We start from the raw sequence: 24896 nt of genomic DNA on the forward strand, positions 1-24896 counted from the left end.
GACTCTCAGGACGAAGCATAATTTCAAGAAGTATGTATTATACGCTGTGTACCTATGTTTCTTGCGTTCAACCCCGAGACAGCATCTATATTGTACTTATGCCCCATACGTACGACTAGATACAGTATACGTATTGTACGTATGTATTATACAGATTTTCCTTATGTCGCACACAGCTTGTCCAGATACAGCATACAGAATATCCGTATGCACCATACAGAGTGCACATATGTAGCTTACAGACTGTCTGCATGCAGCATATAAATGATACGTACGTCGCGTACAGGTTGGCCATATGTAATGTATGGATTGGGTGTATGTAGCTTATAGGTTGTTTGTATGAAGTATATGGATTTTACGTATGTCGCATACGTATTGCCTTTTTGTAATATACGGATTGGACGTATGCAGTATATAGACTATACGTATGTTTCTTGCGTTCAACCCCGAGACAGCATCTATATTGTACTTATGCCCCTTACGCATGACTAGATACAGTATACGTATTGTACGTATGTATTATACAGATTTTCCTTATGTCGCACACAGCTTATCCGTATGCACCATACAGAGTGCACATATGTAGCTTATAGACTGTTTGCATGCAGCATATAGATTATACTTATGTCGCGTACAGGTTGGCCATATATTATGTATGGATTGGATGTATGTAGCTAATTGGTTGTCTATATGAAATATACGGATTTTACCTGTGTCGCATACGTATTGCCTTCTTGTAATATATGGATTGGACATTTTTAGGATCTAGATTGTGCGTATAGTGCACCATTATTAAAGAGCTGCAACATACTGCAAAATGCATGATACATTCTTACTGTAATGTTGTCAAATATTGTTTTACACTGCATGAAAACAAAAATAGCTTAAAATATGGTTGATCTCCTTTGTGCCAATAATAATAAAATTAACAATACTACACTTTTCAAATTTTAGTTTGGAGCAGTGAAACTGTCCAAAGAAATGTATTTGCCTGCAGGGTGTCCTATAAGTATGGACTTCCTGCTAATTCGTTGGAAAGCTACTGCGAAGCCAAGTGTTGAAAAGTGACGAGCGTTAATTTTAGAAATATTCGCAGAAAGGCGGTTAACCATGTTAAACTATTTTAGTTTTCATACAGAGTAAATCAATATGTGACAATATTACTGTAAAAAATTATCATACGTTTTGCAGTAAGTTAGTTGCACCACTTCAATAATAATGCAAAATTCACAACAATGTACAGCGGGGGACACTTCTAAATGGTACAGCCATATGGAGATTTACGGCTAAGGTGTACCATTTAGAAGTGTCCCCCGCTGTACAATTCTATATTCAAACTCAAACAAGATTTACGTACAATCATTTATTAAGCTGCTGTTATCCATTGCTTGTACTATATAGAGACGACTTCCATATCTTCTTTTCCATAATAGTATCTTCCAAAATACAGAAGTTATTGCCACAAGAGGCCTGAATAGAATTTTTCAGAAAACTTCTCTGTACATTTTAACAGATAAGTTATTTTTTTAAATATAGATATAATTAAAAATATGAGAGCCTAAAACTTATTCGCTCACATGATTCCTACACAGTACTCGCCATTAAAAATGCAACACCAAGAAGGATACAGGGTAGCTGCGCCAAAGTTCCCATTCCGATACCTAATAGTAAGTGTAGAATATGCTTAAATTTACCGCTGTATTCGCTGTGTGGCAACGTGGTGACAGTGGAGCAGAACTGGAGCCCAACATTGATAGCCAGAACGGCTGCAACACGGCAAGGCATCGAGAATAGTTTCTCTTGTAGTATGGTAAGCCATGCATCTTCGATCCGATGCCACAACTCATCAACTGTAGGTCGAGAAGTTTGCAGGTATGAGAAACATTATGGAATCATCGATCTGACATGTTTAAGCGGCGAGAGGTGGGAGGATCGCGCTGAACAAGAAAGCAGAGCAAGTGTAGTATATCCAGTGAGGTAGTGTAGGGAGTTTCCTGCAGAAATGAAATATCCGGCAGGACCTGAAATAAAGGGACTACAATAGAATCCAACACCTTGTTAATGTACCGTTGACTTGTCCAATGTCCGACAATACGTAGGAGCCATAAACAGGCACATAACGACATCCCACACCTTAACACTGTGCGCCTGTTCAACGTGGCGAAGCAAAATACAGGCGTCGTCCAGCTTAGTGCCACGGGCGAGAGAAGTGAATGCGGCCATTGTGATACTGCATACAGAAGCAGGATTCTTTTGGAAAGAAAATATCCAATCTCTTCATAATCAACTCCATTCTAGTATCCCATACCTACGCTCTGTAATCACTCACGCCACACCACCTTTCGCTTACCATTTAAATATGACTGACTGGTTTTCACTTGCTGTCACTATATGACATAACTGGCACTTATACTAATGAACTGTAACCTTCCATGCTCCACGCACTGTAAATTTGGACTTCCAACGATGTCGTCTTAGTGTTGCACTTTTAATGGAGAACAGTAACTTTCTCATACATCCTTAAAGAGTGATTCTTAAAGTTACGTGTAAGATACAAGTGTACAGCATATATACGCAAGAATTTAAAACTTACATCAAACTGCATCTTCAAAGTACGAAATAAAGTACAGATTTCAGCAGTAAATGCAACATTGAATTCAGCCAAATGATAAATAGAAAACTCATGCACACTCAGCATTGTTCGTTGTGGATACTGCCTATGACAGACAATTGTATCTCATTTCGTGTCGTTTTTCGCACTTGTTTAATGCCAAGTACCATGCATAACAGAACGCACGTTAGTCATCAGGCTGCATGAGTGAAATCCTTAAACGCTCCTACTGACCTGCGATGATGGCAGCACTAGAAAAGTTACAAAGTTATGAAACGAACATGGAACACCTGATACAAAGTATAGCGATGTGCAAAGTACCCCATTCTCATGACTTGGATAAAGGATAATTCTGGATGTTGATTTGTTCAGAAAGTAAACGATAATTCTTTATTATTTATTTATATTGCATTATACATTTTGTTACAAATCTTTCCAGTTTACACAACTTTACCGTTAAGATTATTACCAATTTTACAAAGAATCTAACAAAATCTCGTTTCCTTGGGACATTTACATTACTTCAAAAATTAGATCTGAACATTGCCCCTACCTGGAATTCGAAAATAATTCACATCTGGTGCCAACAAAACAAAAATAACTTAGACATTGACAAACTACACAAGCCAAAATACATTTTCAAATATCCTTGTCCTAAAATTCAAGTATTATACCTGCAAAAGAGTTTCCAAAAAAGATAACCAGGTAAAGAACAAATTAAAGAATTTTTTTATTTCCACAATAATCAGTACGGTGAACAAAGTTTTTTTTTTAATAGGCAGCAAATACAGGGACAATGATTAAAAGGAATCAAAAAACTAAATTAAATCACTGAATAATTTGCAGCAATTGTTCTCTAAATAATGCAAAACTTAATAGATGTTAAAGTAAGAATTCGGTAACCGTAATAAAAATGGTGCTGACTACATATCTAGAGGAAGAATATATTTAACTAAAGTAATATGCAGACACAAGGTAAGCCACTTTTCTTACATATGTGCCCTATAACTTCTACAAGTAGATATGTTTCACTACCTTGTTATTTCTTTTTTCAATAGTTTTCCTAATATCGTGTGTTTTGGATTCCATCTTAAGTGCGGTCTATTCCAAGTACCATCGTTCCTATTAGTTACTTAAAAATGAACGGTAACTTTATTCGTTTTGTTCATTATGGTATGTAAACTAGTTTATAGGCGATCTAACAGTTACATAGAGACTATGATCGGACATAACTGTAAATGTGTTTGGTATGTACGTCATCAGATCACTATAACGAAGCCAAACAGATTCATTCTTTTTTGAAACTTTATATGCAAAGAAGTGTAGGTCAAAATCATTAGTTTCGAACAAAGAACATAATAAAAATATTCTTTCATCGTCAGTAACCCATATATCCGTTATTTGGGCAAATATAGGTAAACAGTTTTCAGTGCACAGATCAACAGTAACAACAGAAGAAACATCTAATTTAACACCTTTAATTCTTACCCAGGCTACAGAATATATCACAGGATTCGATGTCAGAAAAAACTTTTGTTTCAGCAAACTAGTGATGATAGTTCCCACTTTTCGCTTTTTTCCACAAATGAAAGAGCACACAGGTTTATTTTTTAAAATCATGTCGTTCAATATTAGTTGGTTTTTCATTGCAATTGTTTTGCATATGTTCACACGGCTCGAAGACGCCCTGGCAGCAATTTTAGAAATTTTATGTTTGGCCTCAAATCTCATTGTCCACACTTGGGTCAAAGGTCCAAACTTAAGAAGCATACTAGGATAGTGTAAAAGAAAATGGAATTTTGGTTTTAGCGAACTTTTAGTAAGGTTGCAATATGTCTCATTAAGATCTGCTATTAAATATGTCAGTTGCTCAGACGTATCATTATAAACCCTCTTATTTAACAATCTATCCAAAATTCTACGTAACGCTGTATACAAATTCCACACTTCATTTTTTCTTGGAACATAATAGCCAAAAAGTAAACCAAAATACCTAACTAATGTAACCATTTCAGAAGCAGATGTTCTAAGTTTCAAGTTGGATCCTTCCACTGTTAATGCATTCACAGGTTTGGACGAAGAATCCGGACCGTAATCAAAATTAAACAATCGAGCTTGTACAATATTCAATGGAACTAGTTTCGTCTCTTGAACTAAGTAAGTAATAACAAAATTCATTACGTAACGACAACAACCTTCTAAGTAGTCATGTAAAATATCTACTCCTACATTATCAAAAAGTTTAAATCCATTTAAATTAAGGAAAACACATTTCTCCTTGATACCTGTTCTCGACGTATCATTTAAGAGTAAATGTTGCTCATAATTTTCCATGCTCCTCAATGACGTTTTATCTTCATACAACATACTTTGCATCTGCTGTTTGCTACAAGTACAGATTCTACAGTAATAATTTGCCACAAAGTTCTCCACAAAACCCAATATGCCATTTAAGGCTAAATTATCGCCACATAAACACACAACATGAAACTTAATAGCTCCGCTGAAAACATCGGTGGCCACTGATACACCCGTATGGTTTAATTCATTGAGTATTTCAATTATTTTTTGGAAAACCATGTTGTTTCCAAATTTGTTCCTGTCAGATGAATGGAACAATGCGAGAAGGAAAATGTGATTCAAAAGGGAAGCGTAGTGAGTGGGGAGACAGGGCAACGACAAGTAAATTGCACCTAATTTATGAATAGTAGCATGATTACCAAGAGGATTCCCAATCTCAAAATCGTCGAAATACAGTATCATGGGAAGGTGAAGGTAATTTCCTTCACTTGTGTTCAGTACATCTTTCCAAATTTTCGCCTGCACAATGTTTTCTAAACAGATTGCATCATTTTCTAAATACTTTAAATATTGTAAGGTTTCAAATAAGACTTTATTAATTGAAAAAAAAATTTGAAGAACAACATTGATAGGTATAAGCTGCATTGTACAAGGTATAGATACAAAACCGACACCATCTCCTGAACGTTTGGACTCCATACGTTGCCCAATTGTAATTTCTATGGGAGCAATGTACGTTTCCAAACGTTCAAAGAATTGAAGACGTTTATATTCTGAACGAAGATCCGTTACACATGCAGCATGTGATGACAACACTTTTTCGAAGCATTCTTGAATGTATCTTGGAACATTATCTCTACCAACCATATTATAAAATTCGGTTTCAAGAATATTTTTTGAGGCATGTAAAAAATTATTCAAGTTTTCCACAATGAACTGAATTGTAGAACGAGGAATAAGTGGCATTGCATGCAGTGATGATACAAATTGTGCTATAGCGTTTTCTTTGGTTATTTCATGAACAAAATCTTGCGTGGGTGTAGAAAGGGTATCAGAAAGTACAATATTTAGGTTTGATTGGGAATCAATGACTGATGGGGACGAAGTACATGTTGAATGGACTCTAAGTGTCTTTTAAGAGTAACTCCCGATGAAAAGAGGCGAAAGCACCTTCTTTCGCCGCAACGGAAATCCCTCGTACCAGTAGTTAACTTCCTGCAGTAAATTCTCATGTGCTTTATTAAGTTAGATACTACAGGGAATTTCTTCGCACATCCGTAACACGTATACATTTTATGTAATAGTTAAGAGGCAAAGATCCGCTAGTAAGTTCCTCACTGCTTGATTTATACGATCGAATTTTGTTTCTATGTTGTAAAATCCTCTCTGTATGACGAGCCAAATATCTGATGCTTCTTCTGGGTATTGAGCACCAACGGACTGAAAAATTTTGAAAGCAACATCTACAGCTTGGATTACACTGTGCATGGAATAATATGTGTGATCCACTACAACATACACTCCCTTCACTTCCGTAAGATTGTCACCAACAAATAACACAAGGGGCTGGAAAGACTGTCCAAGACGTTGGAGTTTGTTCCTTCGGGATTCAACGCACACCTGTACGTCATCTCCTGATGCAACTTGAGTTATGAATCCATCTCTTATTTCTGAGCGCGATGGTTTCCATGTTGTAAATCCTCTCTTCCGTCTGCAGGGCGGAATTCAAATTATGTAAGGAATTAACAAAAGGGCCACTAGACTCCTTGAGTCAGGATCTTGATCTGAAAAGAACAACAGTAGTTATAATCGGGTCGTTCAGTGTGAAAGTAAACTAGAGCTAAATTATAATCGACACTTCTGAGTATTTCAGTTACCGGTAACTGACAAACATTGGTGATAACTAAGAGGGAACAAATTGAAAGAATTAAATAAAATCACTATTGAATGATGTGAAGAATAATTTCAGAAATACGAAGATAAGCGACCAGCTGATATTTACTGATAACACCAGTCATAGTAAAGAAAAATTACACGCTATTATGGTTGGATGTCGAAACATTTTCTCATTCTATTTTTTACCTACTATGACTAATATGGTTTTATTATTCAATGATTTCAAGCCAAGAGTTCCAATGAGTTATCTTAACACTTAATTAACAACTAGCTTCAAAATATATACCAGTGTATTGTTTAGGTCGAACTAAATCCTAGTATTAGACAATATTCCTTAGTCTATGAACATGTATGTGAAACTAAGCTATTTTATTGTAAAAGTGAAGGTTCACTAAGTTTTCTGTTTAATTTCAGTTCTCAGTCTCTTGATTGCATTACGAATTCAGCACATGCTAAATAGCTCATTATGAACATATGTCACATCCCTAGTTTTAGCTTCTAAAATCCATTCAATATCCAAGTTAGTACTTTCTAAATATATATAATTGTCCTTATTTTCTACTCTGCTGATCATGATCGTAAGTTTTCATATATGTTTTATTTACATTTTTGTTTAATGTTACACGGTAATGTTCATTAGGGTAAAAGACAGAACGACGGTAAACTAAAGTGAATGTTAAACTAAACTTTTTTGTGCTCTCTCACTGGGAATTGAACTCGAGACCACGTGCATCAAAGACGCACACACTAGTCACTAGATCAACGGAGAGGCTCTCGCCAAATGGCTTTGTGGTGAACAAACAGTGTGCGTGGGTTTTCTCGACTTCTCAAACAATTTTACCATTTTGTTCACCACCATTAGCACAGTCTCCTTTAGCCTTGGTGCATAACGTCGAAGCCAATATCAACAGTACTGCTTCAATCAACGAAATTTCATCTGGCATCCAAAGCCTTCCTTAGAATAGAAATAATGTGACAACGAATTTAATATAAGTTCCGTAATACAACAGAACGATTAAACAAATGCCATACAAATATGGAGCAGAAACATAATAAGTGTACATGATAAGGAATAATAACTTTCGCATTTTGTTTTAAGATGAAACTTCATTCCTTTTCAAAGAATGATAGTTACTGGTCTAGTTGGAAAACTAGTTTATACCGCTGTGGGCCTACCAGTACCTTACCCACTCTGTCTAAGAGAGGAATAATTTTTAAACTCTTGTAAAGTACCCAGAAACAAATATATTTCGTGCTTAGGGAGCCTTTCATGGAAGCCTTTGAACAAAAATAAATAAATAAATAAATAAAAATAAATAAAAATAAAAAAAATACAAAATACTACCTACTTGTGATATGACCCACTTAAGCTGTATTAGAAATATGTAGTGTTAGGACAGAGTGGGTCCAGGTAACATGATTGTCTATGCTCGAAACGCAACTTTCAGAGATACTTCAAAATTCAAATTAAAATTGAATTTGCAGTACCTCTAATTTGTCCTATGTAATTTGAAATTTGATGCTTTAATTCTGGATCCCTGGAAGTCTTTATGCGTTCTTCAGCGATATTGATTATTCTATCTCGTACTGCCACTATAGTACTGAAAAAACAGTTGTCCTTCTCTGGATAGAGGTACGAAAAATCGTGTAACAGCTGAAAAGAAAATTGTAAACATTAAAACACCAATGGAGCAAAAAAAAAAAAAGTACATATGTTCAACCAACAGCGATACATACACGTACCAGTTGGACAGTCTTACGATTAATTTTTGCAGCTATTTCACAAATATTTTTGTTTATTATTGTTAATCAATATGAGATTGAAGGTAATATTTTGCAAGAAATTAATACTGTAAGAAATCCACCCACAGGTGCAATGTTGTAAGCCACAAACTTACCCGGGGATCAAACTAAGAACCCATGCACGAGAGTTAAGTACTACTGAGCCACCTAACCTAGCAACAAAACAAGTTTTAGTCTCAAGACCTGTAAAGCATTACAATCATTGAACATCTTAAAACTATTTTATTTACCTTGATTTGCAATGACTTAATGCACTGACTATGGTTTAATTCACTTATTTCATATGTAATTAGCATAATATTTTCTATCGTTTTATGGTTTTATTGTATTCTATAGGTTTATATTCGTATCATTGAATTACACGACCAAGAGTTGTATTATTGATTTTAGTTCTAAGCACGTTATTAAAGATTATTATTATTATTAAACAAATTGAGTCACACATTTATAAATTATTTATGTCAATTAAAATGTATTAAAATATATTATGGCACAAGTACATGGATTTTAGTTCTGTGTGTATGAAGTTATACTTCAGAACACATAAAATAAATATACTTTTGTTATAATAAGTTAATAAATAATTCTAGTTATACCTCCAATGTGACATTTGTGTCTGTTTCACTGGTTCGTGGAGGAATAGTTGTTAATGCAAGTCATTTCTTCATTGAATGGTTGAAGTCTCCTTTTTTGACGCTTTAATTTCAGGCTACGTCTAAAACTACAACTCTCACAAATACAATGGAATTGGAAATGAACTCTAAGTAATTTCAGTAGAGAAGAATGTTTCAAATTTCACTAATAGCTGAGAGAGGTTATTTTCATAATATCCTTGCAGGAAGCATTAGCAACGTTACGGATATTGTAAATGGGTTCTTGGCCTCTGTGATAATTTGACTACCTTATCACTAAATTCCGGAACACTTTGCGAAAGACATAGTATTACAGTCATGCAAGTTGTTTTAATCCAACAACTTTCGAAAAAAAATTACAGGAAATTAAATACTGTACAAGTATATGAGGAAGCATCAACAAGTTCGTACAATCACCTAGAATGACGAACTACAACCCCCCTTGGACATGCATTTTATAGTTAGGTCCACGTATGTGAACCATGAACATGGACTAGTTACAACTTTTTCCAGATAAACCTCTGAATGTGCGATGATTGGCAAGCTTGAAGCATGAAGCGTCATTAAATTCCTCCATCTGCAGGGGAAATCACGAAAGTAGATTCATGAAGAGAAGTCTGAGGATGAAACCCCATCCTATGAAAGGATCCAAGTGGAAACCAATTCCAAACTTACAAATGACCACCGCGGACGTCTGTAGATCTGGAAGACAATCTTTCATGAATGATGTCGCCTTGATAGAGAAAGTTGAGATAATGGAAGACAGGAGGATTACCATTGAAAATGTTCTGTGTGCATAGATATGGATATGGGTCTACCTGAAATAACACTCACAACCAGCTGCATTTTCAGGAAGTGTCAATACGATGAGTGCCACGACTGCTCATTCCAGAAGGGATCGCGACGACGCTGCAAAGAAATGTTGCATCGCTGTGAGATGAAGAGGACCTTCTAGGCAGACTAATGACAACTGACGAACGCTAGGTTTATCTTTATGATCCACAAGCAAAGGAAATGAGCAAACAATGGAAACACCCCTCCTTCCAACCCTTAAAAAGACAACACAGAAGTCGGCCGCCAAAGTGATGCTTTTAGTTTTCTGAGACTGAAGGGGTCATCACGAAGATTACCTACGACAGGAACTAACTATTACCTATTATTCCCATCTCCTGACTAAGTCACGAGAGGAATTGAAGAAACGTCGTGGAGTGGCCACACAAGGGGTTCTACTGTTGGCAGACAATGTACCAGCTCGTGTCCATGAAGGCAGTGGAATTAGGATATGAAAGGTTGACCCACCAAAGTGACCTTTCTCTTCTCACAAATGAAGCATCCACTCAGAGAATGTTATTTTGACAGTAGGAAAGACGTTATTTCTGAGGAACTATGGTTTCAAAGCCAAACTGCAGACTTTTACAAAACAGGCTTACGGAAAGTGCAGAACCGCTGGCAAAAATGTGTCGCTAGGCACAGTGACTATGTAGAAAGGTACTAATACCATCCTTGTTGCAGTTCTCCTAAGTGGATTTCTTTTAGGTGATTAGGTGATTGCAGTTCTCCTGAGAACTTTGACACCCCCTCGGCACGCAGAAACAGGGATAAAGAGTTCAATAATGTCTTACAATAGGTAAACGTTTACGTGACAGCTTTCACCTTGACAAGGCACATTGGTGTGCCGCGACACACTAGTTGCTGAACACTGCTCTAGAAGAATTTAGAATCGTATAATCATCGTATTTTGATAAACATCTTAAATGCTGAGAGTTGGGGACACCCAATATTGATTAATTTCTCATATATAAACGTACAACACTTACTAATTGAAATCCTTGAGGTTGTTTTAGAGCAGGATATTTGTTAAAATAGTCCACGACAGTTCCTGCACCATCTTCGACTTCCCGCATGCGATTGAGGACTGTGTCGTTCCAATTTATTTCAACTAGTGCCCATGGATCGATACTGTTGTGAAGCCACTGAACTTTTTCATCCACAATCGGCTCATCTAGAAAAGAAAATACACAGTATAAATGACTAAAATATAAAGATAAGGAACTGTACGGTCTACTGGAGTTGACTTTGGTATTTCAAATATTTCCAGTATTCTGACCGAAAAATGTTTAGAAAACTATGGTGAACCAAAACAACGTGAGTGCCACATACGACTGTATGCTATGGTATTGAATGGCCTGTAAAATGTTACACAAGCAGTCTTCTGTATGCTAATAGAAAAATCAAACTAGTGGACTAAAACAACAACCAGAAGAGTTTTCTGGAACTTTTTTTCACTCAGAATGCCTTTCAATCCACTTTTTTGGTGTGTTGGTCCTCCACTCCTCACAGCAAACTTTTCTCAGCTAGTTCACAGTATTACATATTTTTACAGTCTCATTACATTTGTACAGAAACAGTCAAGACCAACTAATTACAAATATCAGAGTAACGTGTTTAATCTTCACATTTAGGTGTGCTACTGTCTTGATACTGGAAACATATTACATGAACGTAACTATATATAAAATAACTATTTGCTTTCTCGAACTAGCTAGGTTTCTGATTAGGTTACCAGTTATCTCTATCACTACCTACACCCAGATGAAGGGGCTGCCATCTTGAAGCGTCTCAAAAGGAATTTTCCAATATTACACAATTTTCAATATATTTTCAGTATTTTCGTTATCGATATAAATTTCCAGTTGCTTTCCAGTATTGCAAGTATCAGTTAACACCCTGTATACTGTAGCTCGAAAACTGAAGAGGCCGCAGTGGCTCAGGGGTAGAGCATTCATCTTCTGTGCGTGAGTCCCAAGTTCAACCAAGCTCGCGCCTAGTGGGCTTTGTGTTGAACAAACACTGAAGAGTTCTCCAGCTTCCTGCCACTTTCTTCACTTCATTTCATTCATTCTTATTAGTGCAGTCTCTCTCAGCCTATGACAACTGTGGAACGTAAAAAAAAAGATTTCTGTTTTGAAGATTGCAGCCAAAAACTGAGCTGAACAACGAATTCTCTCAACCATCCGAAAAGCCTCATTAAACATCTTAGTACTACTAATTAAGCAGACGTTTATATCAGTTATGTCAAGTTTACAGAAAAGTACTGAAGTTAACATGTTTTCTATCAGGTATGCCGCAAAGCCCAGCGGTATATTATGTTGTACCTCTAAACATTGAACAGGGAAAAACCTATAGCACAAGTGAAGAACTAATCGATACTACTAACTACGTTCTAAATCCTACCATTTAAATTATAAAAATGATTTTAGTCATTAACACAATGTTTATTTTGTGTGCTGTTATGCTAAAAAAAAACATTTCTTACTTTCGAAAAATATTGTTTTTCCTGTAATTGATTAGTAGTGATTAGTTAAAAGTGTAAAGCGAAATCCAGTAACTATTTATTGATCGAGTGATCCATATCTAGTCATATTTTCAGGTAGAGTGACATGGAAAGTTAGATGCCAAATCCGCCTGACATTGCTATTACAAGTTTATCAATCCCTGATTAGAGCTGAATTTTAATAAAGCATATTTCCCTACACCGCGCAACAATCCATTGTTTTGTGTTGATGAATTTATTATTGCCTTTCCATCAAGTGTTTCGTTCAGAACATTAAAGACCTGAAACAAAAGATCCGAAAACATTTTCAGTGTGCACTCACTGGATGTGCTTAAGGAAACAAAGTATTTGAGATTAAATAGACAATATGTTCATTTCTTCATATACAGTATGAGAACAGGAAGGTCGTCCTGTTCCTTCCTAATCTCAAGACCACAGACCTTTCTAGCACTTATTATTATTATTATTATTATTATTATTATTTTGTTTTTAGCAATGTATCGTCTTTTTCCCTTCAAATGGTGAAGCAACATTTGCACAGAAGGAATGTCTTGACATCCTTCCTCTGTTTTTTCTGTATTTTAAGACGACAGAACATGACAAGATGGTGCACTGCTAAGTTACATGGTTGCTACTCTCATTTTTTCTACTGTCGTGGTCATATGTGGCACCAATTGAGTGATGCCATTGGGGAGAAGTATGAATGAAATGAACTATGAGTCGTAACATTCACTTGTAAACTCATCACGTTACCTGAAACAAACCCCAGATATCAAGAATATGTATATGAAGGGAGGAAGCAAGTCTCAGAAAATGTCCTAGATATGAAAGCTGTACATTTAAAAAATAAATAAAAGAAGTTAAATGCTCGACATTGGTAAGTGTAATTTATAAGTGTAGAGTGAGGGTAAATAATAGTATACAAAGACAAACCTTTGATAGGATAATGTAACTAAAGTGAACATAATATGAGTGAAGAATGTGGAGGGACACACCATAAACTTACATAATATAAATGAAAAGCTTAAAGAATTTAATTACCATTAGTAAAAGTATGAATTAAAATGTGTATCCCAATATCCATTTACTTTTGAAACTTGTAACAGATTTTTTGTTTATCCAATCCTATTTACTATGATAAATATAGCAACAATAAGCAAAATAGTAAGGGAAATATCGATGGTATTGATACTTACATATAAAGGGTCAAAAGGCTTCCAACAATTTCCACATATCTGGGATTGACTTCCATCTAAATTGGAGGGGGCTTTATTTACACCCTCGTTATGTCCTTCTGCTTCGTAAGTATCTTCAATTTGTCGTCTTTCTACAAGGTCGTTGTCTGTTGCACTTTTAGCTCCTGTAGCTCTTAGAACAGCATCAGATATATCCACTAAGCAGTCTCCATCATTATAGGAATGAACAGAAACCTTAAGGAAATTAAACATTTCCATGTTCAATAACAGATCTACGTTAATGAAAAGATTTCATTTATTATTGATTATACTTCAGGTACACACAACTTCAACTCTGATCTTAACATCATACAAGCAACCTAACATTACCTATACAAAACCCTTAGATGTGGGCCTCAGTTCACAATACGCTGCCTGAAGCTGCTGTGACCAGTAACCAGACGAGAAACCTCTTAGTGTCGTCTGGAATTAAAGTTTCCCTTTATTTCCGAAAATGAAATGAAATTAAGTTTTACGTCCCTCGATTATGCCGGCTAGACTAAAGGAGACTGTGATGAGAGATGAGTGAAATGGTGGAATGAAGAAGTTGGGAGGAAACTATAGAACCCCGAGAAAACACACGAGCACGATGTTTGTCCACGACAAAGTCCACACGGCGCGAGCTGGGATCGAACCAGGGTCCTCAAGCACCGGAGGTGAACGCTCTACCACTGAGCCACCGCGCCCCCTTTATTTCTGAGATCCGGGAAGCTGCTGTGACTGCCCCAGTTACCTATCGCCTCTGATTACTTATCCATTAATTTGTATGGTTTAGTTTAATTTGATTTTGTTTCCAGTTTAGCGTCTCTTTCAGCAGCGAGGTTATATGAGATGTGGACCTACATCTTAACATGGAATCTGAACCACATGCGCTCCTGTCGTTACATCGTCAGTGTGCACAGAAAAACAGAACAAAACTATTTCCTACGGCTTTCATTGATGAAAATAGCAGTCAAATGACTATCTTTATTTTTCTTTTATTGTCTTGCATGGCGGTGTGGACAATCCTACTGATGGTGGATAATAGGGATGTTAATAACTGTCCACCCAGAGCGAAGTGTAAATGACGTATATGAAAAATCTAGATGCCGTTTAAGGAAATTATACAAATGTAAGGTATGTTGCAAAATTATGCAGAAGATGCAAACATGTTATGTAACTTTAGAAAACTTATGTCATGGATGGAATACATGATATGTAGAGATGGACAAGGAGAATATATATACACATATAGTTCACTCATTTCACGGCTAGGCAAACTGAAAAAAGCAGCCAAAATACGATAATGACTATAGCAAAATGAAACGAACGCAATACAAATGCCAGTTCTATGAGCAATTGCGTAACACCATCTTGAACACCCGATCAAACATGCTGTCTAGCAGCGTTTACTGCAGCGTTACATCAATTTGATTTCATGCAGCGATGATGGCATCCTGCAATTCGCAAACACTGTTGTACTGGGTACCGTTGGCGTATACTGAGCGACACATTTCCCATAGGTTATCCATCGCTTTTATGTCTGTGGAATTGGAAGGCCAAGCAAGGACAATCACGTCTTTCTCACGAAACCAATCCCTGGTGGTTCCAGCAACGTGGGCAGTAGCATTGTCCTGTTGGAAGATCCACTCGGGACCAGCAATTCGCGCGACAAATGGCAACAAATTGTCTGCAAGTACTGTTTGGTACGTGGTTGATGTCAGAATTTTAGAATATGCGAAGTTTGTAGTACCATAATAACCAAAGTCCTCCCATATTACAGACTCATCCGTACTGTCGCTTAGAGAACACTTGTTCCTCCTTCCGCAGTAGTAGTCCAGTCAGCCATCGGAACAACCCAAATTACATTTATTTTTGTCACTGAAGATGACACGACGCCAATTCTGCTTCCAGGTCACATGTGTTTTGGTCCAGACCAGCAGTCGCTCCTTGTGATGCACCGTGGGTCGTGGCTGACGCTTGTGTTTCTTATATCAGAGATGATTGCAGCATTTCACAGCTCTTGATAGGGCAGATTTATGTACATGAATGTTAGGGTCTCTTGCCAACTGTGTAAGAGATATTCCACTACAACTTAGCTTTCAAACAACTTGTCTTTCCTGTTGTGGAGTTAGTGTATGCGGCCTTCCTGATGAGTTCCTTACTCCATACCGCATCCCAAGTTTAAGAAAATTGTTCACGACACAAGCAGTCCGTCCACTTCGACATGCAATTTCATTAACATACCTTCTTTATATGCCACTATTTGCCCCTTTTCGCACTCAGACAATACTTTGTTACGGTCCATTACGCTTCTTACTCGCCACCTCACACAAGCGTCCTCGTCGTAGCACTCACTACCTTAACTTCTATCACTCGTTTGCTAAACATCTCGTATTCTCGTCCAACGCCCTCAGCGACCAAACTACGTGATATGCTAAACATGTCTGCGTTCGTATCATTTTACATTTCTCTTGGGCTATTATTCATTTTCGTTTCCCCCTGTCGTCTATACGTATCTATTCCTACAATACCTGTTTTCGTGTAACAAATACAACAGTGTCACTTATTATACCTCTCATTTTCAGTTTCCTTTATGATCATATAATATGACGATATCTTGTACGGATCGTGTCATTTTGCAACGCACCTTACAATATACAAAATATAAATCTAAAGATGGTATAAGATTTAATCCTAATTACTATTGTTAGTATCATTGAAATTATAATTATATAATACTAATATTACGTCAACTTAGTATACTGACCATAGATTCGGTTGTTAAACTATTTGAATGGCTCCACTGTGCAAAAGTTTGAGAAAGCTTAAACTAAGTCTAAATGGCTGTTAAGAAATTATGTTATTTAAAGTGTTAGGTCCTCTTTTCAAGTAAAATTGCTAACGTTTTTCAATCACTTATTCAAAATACATACACTTCCCACCGAAGAGTTATCAGTAGCATTCGATGGGTTAACCCACGCCTTCCACTTCTCCCGAAACTTAGCTCTCAATCCAACAAGGGGTATCAACTGATTCAAATCACTTTCTGTTAACAGCCGCAAAGCGGGTACATCGACGAGATTTTCTATTTAAAAAAATGAAATTAAATTTACATTTAGTCATACATACAATCAAAACAAACTAAAGTACACACACACACACACACATCTATTTATCTATTATATATATATATATATATATATATATATATATATATATATATATATATATATATATATATATATATATATATCGGGTGTTCTAAAAATAGCGCCCACGGAACACAGAGCATTATTCTACAAGTCAAAATAAAGCACAAAATATATATATTTGTATACTTTTGGAGTTATCGTCTGGAGTCACACATTGCACTATGTGCCAACGTCGCAAATAAACAAAAACTAATTAGATCTATCCAGGGGCGGATCCAGGGGGGCGATCGCCCCCCCCCCAGAAGAGGAAAATTTCTTATTTTATATATATAAATAAAAATCATCCCAAAGTTTGGAGCCCTTAAAAGTAGCAGTATGACAATCCACCGCCCCCCTCAGAAGTCGGTCCTGGATCCGCCCCTGGATCTATCAATCTATCAAATAGTTATATCGATTCTTTCCAGATGGCAGCTAAAGTCGATATTGACACTAGTATCACTTAGTGTAGTAATCGATTCAACTGCTTGTATTCATAGTGTAATGCTAATGGCTCCAAGTTAATCTGCGACGTTGCCACATTGTGAAATTTTGATCCCCATAGCGGCTGAAGGAGGCCCCGCAGGGCATTTCATCATACAACATTTTCGCTTTATTTTGATCTGTAGGAGAGTGATCTGTGGTCCGTTGGCGCCATGTTTAGAACACCCGAGATCTTATATTACATACATATATACATACACACACACACACATATATACATATATATATATACATATATATACATATATATATATACATATATATACATATATATATATATATATATATATATATATATATATATACATACATATATATATACATATACATATATACATATACATATATACATATACATATATACATATATATACATATATATATATATACATACATATATATATATATATATACATATATATATACATATATATATATATATATACATATATATATATATATATACATATATATATATATATATACATATATATATATATATACATATATATATACATATATATATATACATACATATATATATATACATATACATATATATATATATATACATATATATATATACATATATATATATATACATACATATATATATATATACATATATACACATATATATATATATATACATATATACATATATATATATATATATATATATATATATATATATATATATATATATACATATATATATATATATACATATATATATATAACCTTTCTATACTGTTATTGCTATTTCACTTTTTTGAACATTCAGTTTGTTTCCTGCAAGTTCAAAACAATTTGTAATTTATCTTTAGATATTACCTACAAGTTAATAGCGCAGAACATGTTTAGTAATATACTCACAAGCAGCAAAATTAATCCTGTTCATTTAATCACAAAAATAACCAATATAAAGGACGAATAGAAAACTGGAAGCAAGGTACCAGTGAGCAGAAAATTAGTTTTTTTTTTTTTTTTGGTATAACGTTCCAAGATTGTGCTCTTTAGACTAAAGGAGGCGGATGATTAATTGTAAAGTCAAAGTAGTGAATGATCAAGGAGTGAATTATTGTGAAATCAAATTATTTGCTTTCCCAACAAAAATAGATTCTACATTGGCCACGTACACTAAAGGGAAACGCACTGGCCAGTAGACCAGAACGGGGGGGGGGGGGGGGGTGGCTCAGTGAATATTGACATTATTCCTACGAATTCCTCAGTATTTGACATTCCTACGAATACAGCGTTTTGTGCACAACAATTGTCCCGGAACTCATATAAAGCGTATCACTTTTATTAGGGTGTCTGCATGCAACGATTTGATTGTTTAACTTCATTGGCGTAGTCCTTAAAGTAAAATGTATGAACATTTATGTTAATAGGATACAATGATGCATTCTATTTTAGAAAGAAAATAGCCAAATATTAAAAGCGGAAAGGCAAAAAAAGGTTAATCCAAGTCGGAGTAAACGAAACTAACGCTCTATGACGTAACATGGGAATCCTGAAATTCTTCACACCACACTTTCAACAATTTTAAAACAAATATATAAGGTACCATCTCTACTTCTAATTTACACGTTAAAAATTAAACAAAAATCAAAAACTCACAATACTCTACATAAATCCGGAAAACCCTCATGCTACACATGCGCACTGAAAATGCTCTGAAGCAATGACAAATGAGGTGTACGTGAGTGGTTTATGCTTACGCCACCACCACAGAAAACACGTATCATACATTAATATTACGTCAATCAACTGCAATAAAAAAAATCTCATTACACAAGATAGGTTAGTTTGCAGTTTAGCATCCCTTTCAGCACAGACGGCATATGAGACGAACTTAACTGCTTAACGTCAGATCCTAACCATAAGACTTTCCACCGACAATTGAACTCAGGTCTTCTACAGCTAAGGTGCGGGCACTAATAGTATGGTGACGAGGAAGTTATATACAAGCGTGTTAACTCTACAATACCAATCAAAACCAGCCGTACTGTAAGTATGCGCTATCTGAAGATCAAATGTTTAGTGGAGCAGAAGAAATAATACAAATATATTATGTAAAGCAGGGCAAAGAGTTTTCTGGCCGTTTCTGATTTGTTAGTTGTATATTTCTTCGAGACATCTGGAACAAAGTTATAAAGAAACACCACTCAAAGTAATAGAACACAAAGAACCATTGTGGTTTCAGACTGCTTAAACTATCATTTATTAACACCATAACTAATTAATGTTGAATATCTTCACAAGAGTAAGTTCACAAAAGAGACTAATAAAACGTAAGATTATCAGTTTTACGTCTCACAGTTATACCAGGTAGGCTAAAGAAAACTGACGCTGACAACAAATGCAATAGTGAAAAAGAAAGTGGGAGGAAACTGAGAAAACCTACTCAAATGATGTTTGTCCAACACAAAGCCCACTTGACGTGAGCTGGGATCAAGCCAAGAATCCAAGCGTCAGAGAGCGCTCTACTACAGCTCCGCGGCACCCAAAACAACTTAATACACAGGACAGTACATTTACTTAGAGTAACTGCTAGTCTATTTACTAATTATCTACACTAATGAAATTCACACATATCATGGAACTACTTATTTCACATCCCTCCAAAACCATCCCAATTACAAATTAGGCTTGCTTTGTCCACATGTTCGAAGTGTAGGCGGCTGAGCACGAAAGCAGGTAAGCAGCATACAGATCTAAGAACTTATTTTATAACTACAGAGAAATTTCATGGAAACAAAAAGAAAATTGTTTTACGTACTGCTATTCTATGTAGGCTGAAGTTAAATGATTAATGAAAACCTCGAGGAACTCCACGGACAATGTTGTCCACAACAAACTCGTGACGTTGGATAGAACCAGAATCACTCGCAACAGAGGTAAAAGCACTACCACTAAATAGGTAAGATAAGCTAGTGAATTATAAATAAGCCTTTATAGTGATCAAAGAAAGGCTGCGTTGTTTTTCTTGAGGTAACTCCCGTTTCCTCTCCCTTCATTATTCCCCTATTATCCATCTCACCATTCATTCTTTAACATCGATCCTAATCGCAGGATATCAAACTCCCTGCAAATAATTAAAAACAATATTCTCGGGCAAATATTCTGGTAAAAGTAGCTATCAGTTTTCTAGAATATACGAAACGAATTTCATACAGAATTTCCCCACTTTCTTAGCTAGGATGGTAAGGAAGTCCTGTACTAAAACTCCGAGGAATGGACTGTCGCATGTACAGTACAATGTTCGAAAGTAATAACATTCGATTTTGTGCGAAGGTGTATGAACAACTTTTATATTAGTAGCTGTATTATTCTGCACCGACTGTCTTACCAGCAGGAAGTTAATTCTACAATGGTATTCCTTACCCAAATGACATAGCTATGTTTCTTAATATTCTGTGCTAATTTTCATAGTGTACAAAATCATGAGATTAGGGATTGATTTTAAACACAATAGTAATAAATAATGATAGTAATTAATAAAACAAAATATCTAATTTGCGTACCTTGAAACGTGGAAAGTAACGATTGTAATCCCCAGCTTTCCAATAGAGCTTTGATTTCTCCACAGGAAGATTTGTCCATCTCTTTCTTCTCAAGCAATAATGGGATTATAATAATCAGTTGCAGTATAATACAAACCCACTAAGTTAATCATGAAGATAAAAGAATTTGTATTAAATATTAAATTGAATAAAATAGAATTCATTAGTTACAGACAAAGTTGCATCGAAAATCCCGTAAGTCAGAATCTGCTTGTATTAAATGGTAAATTTAAACGAACTACATTATACTACAGTAATAGTGACATCAAATATGTCATAAGATAACGAGTTCAGTAAAAGTATATATAGGGGGATAGGGGTATAACTGTGGAATTAGAGAAATCCATCTGTACATTTTAAAAATATATACAGGGTGTATCAGAAGCCCTCTACCACTCTAACCTACATGGATGAAGGTTTATTGAATGTGAGTTGGGCGATACACTCTAGACCCAGTGAAATACTTGAGAGTACAGGGTGAGGCATAAGTCTTAACACCCCTGTAGCACAGGAACGACTTGCCGTTCACACTTGATTCATGGTATTGTTCGTGTGGGAAATGGACCATAGTGCACGACATGTTGCCCTGGCGGCCATCTTGAAAGCCACTATCTTGGATCCAACTGGATTTTTAAATGGGAAAGGGGACATGGGTATTGGCACGATCTCAATCTCAGCGAAACAGTGGTGCAGTCCATTTTCACTTACCGTTATTGATTAAGAAGTTATTGCGTCACAAAGGGTGAAAATTTGGCATTACAGCATATTTTTATCTGTTGTTCCAGGCGATGGAAGATGTCGCTAACAATTCCAGAACGAATCGAGACCGTGGAGAAGAGTTGTGGACGATCTGCCAGGGTGAATGTGTCTGAGTTTAATGCATCCCACCGAAAAGGGAGAACATCTCATACGTAACAGTATTCAAGTTGTTTAAGTTCCATGAGACGGGCTCTGATCGACAAGGATCGTCGTATGGAATCTATAACAGGAATCAGTGATCCGTGCTACGATTGCTGCGTGTGAACAAGTGGCACCCATACAAGCAACAATTCCAGCAGCGGTTAACAGAGGGATCCGAACAAACTGATGCCGTTTGCTGAATGGGCCACAGAAAGGTATGATGAGGACCCCATGTTCCCACAACGTGTTCTTTTCAGTGATGCATTATTTTTCGTTCAAGAAGAGGTCAATGAACAAAAGCATAGATACTAGAGTGACCCAGATTGACACCAAGACAGCAAAGAGATTGGTGGGGAAATGGCTATGGTGTGATGTGGAATCTGGGGGACGCATTATTGGACCGTACTTCATCCACGACACCCTGACTAGTGAGAAATATCGTGATCTGCTCGAGAATGAGGTTTTCCCTGCTCTCTTGAAGGAGGATTGATTTCCCCTCCTTTTCCCAGCAAGACGGGGCTACACCTCGCTATGCGTTATGTTCACGCCAATTGCTCGATAGACAATTTTCGGGACATTGGATAGGGCGACGGGAACCGATAGAGCGGCCACCACGATCTCCAGATCTTGCGCCGCTAGACTTCTTCCTTTGGGACCATCTGAAGAACCTGGTTTATCAAGAACCCATCCGTGATATCCACTATGTGATGCAGCGCCTTCTGTAATGTTGTGAAACCGTCGATCCGGACATGCTGTTGCGAGTCAATAAGGATTGGCAGATGCGTCTTGCAGTGCCTTGCTCAAGAAGGACAGCACATAGAACATGTTGTAATGCCAAATTTTCCCCCTTTGTGACGCAATAACTTCAAGAACGATAGGTGAAAATAAACTACACCACTGTTTTCCTGAGATCGAGCTCGTATCAAATGATACCCCACATGCCCCCTTCCTATTTAAAAATCCAAAATTGGATCCAAGATGGTGGCTTACAAGATGGCCGCCAGGGCAACAATGTCATGCAATATGGTCAATTACCCACCCGAACAACGTATACCATGAACCAAGTGTGAACGCCAACCGTTCGTGTGCTACAGCGGTGTTACCGCCTTATGTCTCGCCCTGTATATCATGCAGACGATCGCCATCTTGGATTCGCTACTTGAATTCCCTAGAACATGAATTGATCAACGTAGGCCAGTTGAATGGCCTGCCCAATTATCAGACCTAACGCCACTTCATTTCTACCTTTGGGGATATGTTAAGTCTATGGTTTGTGCTGTAGACATTTGCAATCTTTGTCATCTGGAACAACGTATCGCAAATTTTACTCGATATTCTGCTTCGTGTCCCAGCAATTGCTCAGCGTGGACATGTGGAACAGGTAAACATATCTTTCAGTTGTCAATAACTTTTCACCAAATTAAGTTATATGAAATTTGATTGCATACTTGACAATCCATACACAATTCTAACTCATGGTCATGTACAGTATCACATTATCCACCTATTGTTAATAATAACACTTTTGAAATCTGGATAGCGGAACAAGATAGCGGCCGCGGCCGTCCGCATGACATACTTCTAAAAGTGTTCCCCTGGACTTAATGTGTATCGCCCATTCCACATTCAATGAAAATATATCCTTATAGATTTTAAAAAGGATGGTAAACTTTTAATACATCCTGTATATTATACAAAATAGTTCTATCAATAGTAAAGTCAAAAACACGTCATATGGTTCGATGTTTCGAAGTAAACCTAATTGGTCCTTCTGAGAAGGACACTTCACTTTTTAAAGTTTAGTATCTTCTTCAGTAGCAAGGGTATATGAGACATGAACCTAGGAATGATAGAACCCGAATCACAATTTTATGTATACTCTACCAGCGAGAATCAAAGCTGTCACCAAGTGTACATACGCGGGCGCAATAACCGTTAAACCAGTAGATAGTGCTATGTGAGGTACCAAAGCCTCAGATGCACATCCGCAGTGATTTACAGTTCATTTTGAATAACGGAAATGGTCTATTAAACGCCATCTTTACACGAGGCTGGATCGAGCCATAGGTGGAGTGGGTCAGTGAGTCGTCGGTCAAGTGGGTGAAGATTTGTGAGTAGATTAGTAGGTCGTGGGTCATCAGGACGTGACCCACTGTGACCCACCACCTACCGTGACCCACCATTATCTTCCTTTTTCATTAGTTTCTATTTATTACCTGAGGTAAGTATAAGTGAAAATGAACTTCAGCCACGTTTGGATATTGATATTTGTAATTGTAATAATAGCAATAGGACTTACTACTTGACATTCGAGACTAGCTGTGCGATTTTAGAAGAGCTGACTATTGGAATAAATATTTATATTTTTAATCACCTGTAATATATGAATTATATACAAATTGAACATCTCTGGAGCCATTGAACTTACTGAGAGCTGAAATTCAGTATATTAACTATTAAACAGAGCGTGTCCTAGCATCTATTGAAATTCTCTTCTAATGGGGATCGGCTACTATAGGTAGGAAATTCGTAGTGGGTTGATATGTAAAAATAATCGAAAACGATCGATATTAGTTGAGAAATAAATTGAGAAACTATTGAAAAACAAAAACTGCAGCGCTCCGCAATCGATATCCATTGCTTTCTATTATACTAATTGCTGAAGCTTATGTTTATTATATTGAGCGTTCAGAGCACTAGGCAATCGAACCATAAAATTGAGAAAACTAGACAATTTTTTTACTTTAAGCTTAATTACATGGAAATTTTAAATTTGTACGGCATGCTTAATTATATGGAAAATTTTACTCTGTTTCGTATTTTCCTTTACGTTGGTTTACTTTACCTTGATTTAAGACAACTTTCATTCTATTTTTCACTGAAAAGTATCTAATTCAACAAAGAAATAATTGTATATGATAAATTGAAATTCACCGTATGA

General features: G+C 36.4%; 1 protein-coding gene across 10 annotated transcripts in view; it reads right to left on the reverse strand.

Annotated features, from left to right (window-relative positions):
* Positions 1–3105: 3105 nt before the first annotated feature.
* LOC145686297 (uncharacterized) overlaps positions 3106–24896 on the reverse strand; it is a 34631-nt gene continuing 12840 nt past the window's right edge. For 3 of the 10 annotated variants that reach the window (XM_081759436.1, XM_081759438.1, XM_081759437.1), the window contains exons 2-7: positions 21017–21101; positions 16728–16879; positions 13774–14007; positions 11061–11245; positions 8297–8462; positions 5944–6696 (exon numbers count right to left, since the gene is read on the reverse strand). In XM_081759436.1, the coding sequence (XP_081615562.1) occupies positions 11183–11245; positions 13774–14007; positions 16728–16879; positions 21017–21101 (534 nt within the window). In that variant the 3' untranslated portion in view covers positions 5944–6696; positions 8297–8462; positions 11061–11182. Of the gene's footprint in view, positions 6697–8157; positions 8463–11060; positions 11246–13773; positions 14008–16727; positions 16880–21016; positions 21156–24896 lie in introns of those variants that run through there. The other 7 variants (XM_081759439.1, XM_081759441.1, XM_081759440.1 and 4 more) reach the window with 5 other exon arrangements.

Source organism: Thermobia domestica, chromosome 5 (assembly GCF_964235325.1).
Source record: "Thermobia domestica chromosome 5, izTheDome1.hap1.1, whole genome shotgun sequence".
Taxonomy (NCBI): domain Eukaryota; kingdom Metazoa; phylum Arthropoda; class Insecta; order Zygentoma; family Lepismatidae; genus Thermobia; species Thermobia domestica.